Here is a 6,764-nt window from a genome sequence, read left to right as displayed (position 1 = left end):
ACAACTCCCCACCCAGCCTCAAAGCCCCAATGCCAGCTGCAGGCTCCCTCCCAGCAGCCACTGACTGTCTGGGGTGTGGCCAAGCCCTCTGGGCTGGGGTACGGGCACGTGCAGCCCGCCTTGGCACCTGCTCCTTCCCCTGGGGTCACTGCCCACACGAGACGGCTTCAGAAAGGGGTTTGCAACGGTCACCGCTCTTACGTTCTGGGAACAGAAGCCCGCACACGTGTCCACGGTCACGTTGGCCTGTATCAGGGAGTCGGGGAAGGCGTGTGAAGCATTCTCTGGCAGTCGGAAGCACCCTCGGTATGTGGCACTCTTCCCTGCAGGAGAGGAAACCAGGTTCTGGTGAGAAACGGTGCCAACCTCTATCATGAAGACAAGCAAGGGCTTCTGGCCTGGAAATGGGGGTCAACAGACTCGTGGGAGCAGCATTCCCATGTGAGAAGGGCAGGGTTTTCCCATTGAATGGTGTCCCCCCTGCCAAAAGAAACCACAACAACTTGTTAGAGACCTGGCCCTTCTACTAGTGAAGGTTTGTGGAAGCACAGTCTGTCTCTCTTTGAAGATGTGGCCCCTTAGTGAAGCTACAGTGGAGCAGGGTGGGTTCTGATGCTAATCCCTTCTGCCCAGCTACTGGTCAAAGGGGAGGACAGACAGAGAAAAGGAGGCACACGCTGGGGGAGGAGCCATGTGAAACTACCACAAGCCACAGAGCGGTGCTGAGGAGTGCCGGAAACCACGAGACAGGACAAGGGCATGGCACGGTCCCTGATGTGGATTTCTGGCCTCCAGGACTGGGCTGCAATCTATTTCTGCTCTTCAAAGCCCCTCGCCTTGCATTCTGGCCGCTCTAGAAACGAAGACAGAAAGTGACCCTGGAAGGGGGACGGCCAGGCCAAGCTCTTAATAGAAGCCGCAGATCACGAAGCTGGTCACCCAGAGTCACCAACGAGGGACCATTTGGCCATAGACTGTTGAGTACAAATCTTACTTCTCTCTAGGGACAATGTTCACCCACCCATCTATCCCTCCACCTCTCCTTTCATCCCTCCCTCTACCTACCTGTCTCTCCCTTCGTCTATTCTTCCACCCATCCTTCCGTCTACTCCTTCCACCATCTCTCCATGTATCTGCCCATCCATCATTCATCCATCTCCCCACCCACCCATCCATCCATTCACCCACCTACCCACTCACCCACCCATCCATCCAACCGTCCTTCCTGCCTCCTTCCCATGCATATGCATATAGTGAGTTGACTACAAACCAGATTCTGCGCATTGGGCTTGTTCTGGAAGATCCTATGCCGCTGGAGCACACATTAAAAGAAAAATAAATTTGGGCACCTGAGCTCCTGTCAGCCCTCCATTGCTGTACGTTCAGAGTCACACCCCTGGCATTGCTTCTTGGTAAGATGCATCTTTCTCTGATCTGGAATTCCCACCCAAATTCAAGGAATGTCCCTCAAGCCCATCTTGCAAAGAATGCCGCCTGCCAACTTGCTCTCCAGACCTGCTGGAAAAGTCCTGCTCTGGATGCGGCTTCCTCATTGTGAACCAGCCTTCTGGAATGTCTCCACACCCACTGCTTGTATCTATGTCTTATGGGGAAGTGCTTGTTAGAGTGTCTGTAGGTAGCACATCGGTCCATGGTCCTTTTAAAATGGGGTTCCCCAGGCTCAGAGCTTCTTTCAGCTTGGTCTCCATGCTGCCCCTCCTGGCCAGACCACAGCAGGAGGGCTTCTCCACACCAACGTGCCAAGACGGACCAAACCCTGGATTGACAAGGCCATTGGCCACAGCCCTGCTGATCTTGGCTTCCGCACAAAGACTCGCTACAGCATATAGGAAGGGCCATCTCCCCCGAGCACATTATCTGCCCTGGTTCTTAGTGTAAAGCCTGGAGTGGTTACTAGTGCCGGGTTTAGAAACTGTGTTCTGTCACATGATTGGGCTCCCAAACAACAAATATCTAGATGTCCTGGACGACTCTAGTCCTCAACTGGTCCCACGTGGATGGAATAGATCTGGGGGTGACAGCCTCAGGGACCAAGGGATAGACAGGCAGACAAGGCGCGGGGAGAGTAGAGTGGTCAACAGCTCAGGGAGTTCCAGACCTCAGGGAGTTCAGCAAGGGGTCACTGGGATCTCCGGTCCCCTCCACCCTGTCCCCAGCCCCGACCCTGACAAACTCAAGGGTATTGATGTCAGCTCCCCTCAAGCCCACCCTAGATGCATGGCACAACAGAACAAAAGACTGCTCCATCCTTGCCACCCCTGTGACAGGCTGTGGATCAGACCATTGTGATCCGTTGTGTTTTCATTGGTTGAATTCCAGAAACAGATCTGGGGCCTTTCTTCCGAGTCCCTCCCACTCTGGAAACTCACCTGGAGACCTGTGTGGCAAGATGCCAGCCTACACCAACCACCTGGCTCTCCCACATGGTGAGCATTCTACCATGGAAGCCCCCGGGATCACGAATGCTCACGGGGCTTAATGCATCCGCAGGCTGAATGAGATCATGGTTGAGAAGGCCCTGCAGAAACTGGAACACGTTCAAAATGTGGGTGCAGCTGGAGGTGCTAGCACCAGCAGCCTCTGGGCTTTGCAGATGTGACCATCTGGAAACAGGCTGTCACCCAGTGCCATCGGCTCCACTGCCCTCCCTCTCTCACACTCCCCAGGGGTGAGCCCATGGCCCATTGTGGGCCGAAAGACTCCGCCAAGGGGAAGACATCAATCCACTACTCACTGCTGGGGCGTATAAATAAATAACCGCGGGTCTCACTCCTTTCATTCTCCCAGTGACCAGTTACAATTTAAGCTGTGGGTAGGGTGGGGCAGCGATCCGCTGGTCTCCTCTCGAGGTCCTATCAGCTCCCTGCCTTGAGAAAACAAAACACACCTCACTGCCACGGAGTGGGTGCCAATTCACAGCGACCCCTAGGATAGAGTAGAACTACCTCTCTGGTTCCCCAGACTCTAACACCTTATGGGAGTAGAAAGTTCTCGTCTTCCTTCCAAAGAGTGGCTGTGGTTTTGAACCGATGACTTTGTGTATCACAGCCCAACAGGTAAACCCTACGAAGGAGGTGGGAAAGCCAAGGCCAACCTCCCAGACCTCCATGGGCTGCCTCCCCACATATTGTCAATATCGACCTTGACACTGAGTCAAGCCAACTCAAAATCTGGGGCTGGCTTGAGTGCTGGCATTGTCTATCCTTTAACCCATGGACCCATTGGAGATGGGCACAATGGCCATCTCCAGAAACCAGTGAGGAAGCAGGCAGGACCGGCTGGCAGGACACACACAGGTGTGTCCCTTCTAGAGGAAGGGCAGGGGCCAGAGGTGGCAATGCTGTGCAAACCCAGGAAATGAAATGACCTCAGAAGTCAACATAGAGCCACATGGGCCACACGATGGCCACTTGGTTGGCTGGCAGCAGGCTGGCCTCAAGGTAGCTGTCTATTAAGAACCCTTTGTAACCAGGCAGGGCAGGGCCAACCTCAGAGTAGGTATCCATGAAGGACGAGTTCATTCATTCATCTACAAATTCAGGAGTTGGCATCTCTGCCCTAGTCCCTTTTCTCCCTCCGTTTCCCCTGGCTCCCAGAGAGCCTGTCGGATGCCACACGCACCTCGGCAGCCTCAGCTCCTCTTCACACCAGCTGGCCAGAGCGGCCCACTGGATCCCTCTCCCTGTTTATCTGATCCTGGTGGTACACGGTAGCCAATGCTGGCCTTCACGCTCACCTACGGGTCTCTGGCCAACTCAACATGTTGCTAAGAGGTCCCTCTTAGGAACCTGTGTGCAGACCCGCCTGTCGCCAGACCCTACACCTCCTCCTTGAGCGCTGCTTCCTTCTGAGACCAATCCATGGGCTCTGCTAGAGCCTTGGTCCTGCCAGCATAGCCTGGAGTGGTTGTGTCTGAGTCAAGGGGCCTCTACCATCAGCCACTCCCCTCTCCCCAGGAGAGGTGCTGGGCTCTCAGCCCACTCGTGACTCCTTCTTCCCCCGCCCCTCCCAGTCATAAAGTGGGCGGCCTGAATAGGTGCACATGCTGACAAACGCATCGTCTCCTAAGAGAGCATCTCATACTTTGGGTCAGTGGCGCTGAGGCTCACCTCCCTGTGTCCTGCTCATCTCGTTGGGTCCTTCCGTTATAATCTTTCCTGGATTGGTAGCCCTCTTAGCTGAAATTCTTGGTGGGGGTTGGGGTAAGGATGCTATTGGTCTTGCTGTTGGCTGCCTCGACGTGGGCTCTGAGGCCCTAAATCTCAAGAGAGAGTTTGCATTTGTCTCTGCTAGGTGCTTCCCAGATGTCCTGGAGCCACCTTCTAAGGTGGAGCATCTAGGAGCAGGCAGATGGCATGCATTTGAACCCCCAACTCCAAGCCAATGCAAACCAGTGGGTACAAAGTCCGAGCAAGATGGATTTTTCTTCCTCCCCTTAAGCCTCGGTCCAAACAGAGAAGGCTTCTTTCTTTCTTCCACCCAAAACGGATGGTGGTGGGTGTACATGCATACTTTTGAAATCAGAATGTTCACGGATTTCCAATTCAGGGAAATGGAATCCCGGCTTTATGCAGTTTCTCATCAAAGTCTGTACCCAGAGCAGGCCCCGCGAGGCCTCCCTTCCTGCCCTGCTGGGAATGAAAACCTACGCCTGGTGGCAACACGTCGAGCCACTTCCACTCTGCCAAGCCCCACACTTGGCCCGTCGTTACTCTCACCGCCAGGGTAGAAAATCCCCTCTTCACTTCTGGGCCCAGGGGTTTTTACCTTCCTCCAAGGTCAACTCAGCATTTAAAAGGGGGTTTGCTAGACTGTGGGCAGCACTCTGGAAGTGTTTTGTAGTTCAGGAACATTCCAGAATAGCTGGTGTGCCAGAAATCTATGTCTGCCTCTGCCATCCACAGAGACCAGGAACTCAGAAAGGGAGGTTGAGGTGCCTAGTTTTGTTTTCGTGGTGTTTTCCAATTGCCACGGTGTACACATCCCCACTGTAGTGGAATTCTAGGTCTGGACTTTGGGGCTCCTATCAGTTGTTCTCCTTTGGGGTGTTAGAGATTAAATTGTGTCCCCCACCCCCTCTAAAACAATGTATATAGGCTGGAATCCTAGCCCCTGTATCCATGGGGAAATCTGTTTGGAGATCAGGTCTCCTTGGATCATACTGTGGTCACGCGCCCCCCTACAGGCACAACAGAAGCCAACACTGCCCGGTCCTGCACCATCTGCACCACCGTTGCCCTGTTTGAGCCCTCTGTGCACGGAGCCACTCTGCCAATCCTTCTCCTTGCCCGGTCTTCCTTTTGTGTGTGTACTGACCCTTCGACCTTAGATTCACCTTGAGCCATCACTCCATCGCCCCTGGGAAGAAACGCATTCTAAACGGAATCACTTCTGTGTTACCATCAGAGCCGCCTAGACAGACAGACAGACACACACACACACAGACACACACACACGAAGTCCCAGGACCCAAGGAGCCCCGAGACTACCTACAAGGAAGGTCTCAACCTGGCTGAGCTGGATTCGGACCTGGAGTCTCCAGACAGTGAGAAAATCATTTCGGCTTTCCTTCACAAGCACCCACCTGCTGGGTCTGTGTGACGACCGGACGAGGGCACAATGAGACTGGACGATGGGGAAGAAGAGTGGGAAGGTGGGTCGGGGACGACGGGCAGGCAGGGGCGGGCACACTCACGCTTCCTGGAGCCTGGCTGCAGCTCCTGCACCCGGTACACGGAGAGCCGGCCGACGCCCCCGCACACGGAGCCCTTCTCCGCCTTGCACTCCTGGTGACACTCCTCTGGGCGGACGCTCACCGCCGGGAGCCGGTTCCCACAGTAGCACTCCGCTCCGGCCTCCAAGCCTGCATAGAAGTAGGACCTGCCGGGAGAGGGGCCTGAGGTGGGTCTGGAGCCTGACCCCAGGCAGCTGGGGAGCCCAGCCTCTCCATGTGTCCCCTTGGTCCGGGCCAGGTCTCTGATCCACGGCTAGGGACACAGCCCGGGCACTCACCGCTCGGCACAGGCGTCCTGGCAGTGTGACAACGTCATCTTCCTCAAGTCGTAAAACACGGCCCCCTTCAGAGTCCTCTCCTGGCCCTCGTCACTGAAGCACCCGAGGTACGTGCCTGCAGGGGGGCACAGCGGAGACTCAGAAGTCTGAGCGGCAGAGGGAGGGTCTTCATCCGGGGCCTGCCCTTAGGACGAGCTAGAGGGGCTACAGCCCTTCCTGGACAAGGCACCTCCAAGAGGGCAGAGCTGCTGTCCCAACCTCCCACTGGGTGCCAGGGGCAAGTGTCCACTAGGACGCCGCGCCTGGCTGTCTCCCTTTCTTGGGGAATGGCCCCCTGTCTACCTGGACATCACAGCCAGGACCATGGGGTCAGCCAGTCTAGCCCCTCCTCCCACCACCTGGAGCGACCCAGTCAGAACGCTGCTGACGTGTCTCCCCTGGATTCCGGCCCCGCCCTCGGTCCCACTCAGGCCTCCTGCCTCCACAAACGCCCTGATGATGGGTGCCGGCTGTGTGGCCTCACTGCAGGCCAGAGGGAAGGGTGTCATGATGGCAGGAACGATCACCTTTTTGAAGGAAGGTGTATTAGTCTGGGTACCTTAGAGAAACAAATCCACAGAAACTCGTGTCTAAGAGAGCGTTTTATATAAAGGGTAAATGTGCATCAAGAAAACATCCCAACCCAGTGCTGCCCAAGCCCACAAGTCTAACATTAACCCATATGTCCAACA

The 6,764-nt window shown here is 55.6% G+C and overlaps 1 protein-coding gene across 2 annotated transcripts in view; it reads right to left on the bottom strand.

The window, feature by feature from the left end:
• Positions 1-6,764, bottom strand: part of WSCD1 (WSC domain containing 1) — a 45,860-nt gene that overhangs the window by 26,852 nt on the left and 12,244 nt on the right. For both annotated transcript variants that reach the window (XM_045293421.1, XM_004716149.2), the window contains 3 exons: positions 6,034-6,148; positions 5,717-5,901; positions 202-323 (listed from right to left, as the gene is read on the bottom strand). In XM_045293421.1, the coding sequence (XP_045149356.1) occupies positions 202-323; positions 5,717-5,901; positions 6,034-6,148 (422 nt within the window). The remainder of the gene's footprint in view (positions 1-201; positions 324-5,716; positions 5,902-6,033; positions 6,149-6,764) is intronic.

This window comes from Echinops telfairi, unplaced genomic scaffold, assembly GCF_000313985.2.
Source record: "Echinops telfairi isolate 266 unplaced genomic scaffold, ASM31398v2 ScPeMD7_2010;HRSCAF=2546, whole genome shotgun sequence".
In the NCBI taxonomy this organism is placed as follows: domain Eukaryota; kingdom Metazoa; phylum Chordata; class Mammalia; order Afrosoricida; family Tenrecidae; genus Echinops; species Echinops telfairi.
The sequence above is the reverse complement of the archived record's forward strand: the minus strand, read 5'-3'. Positions and strand labels throughout refer to the sequence as shown.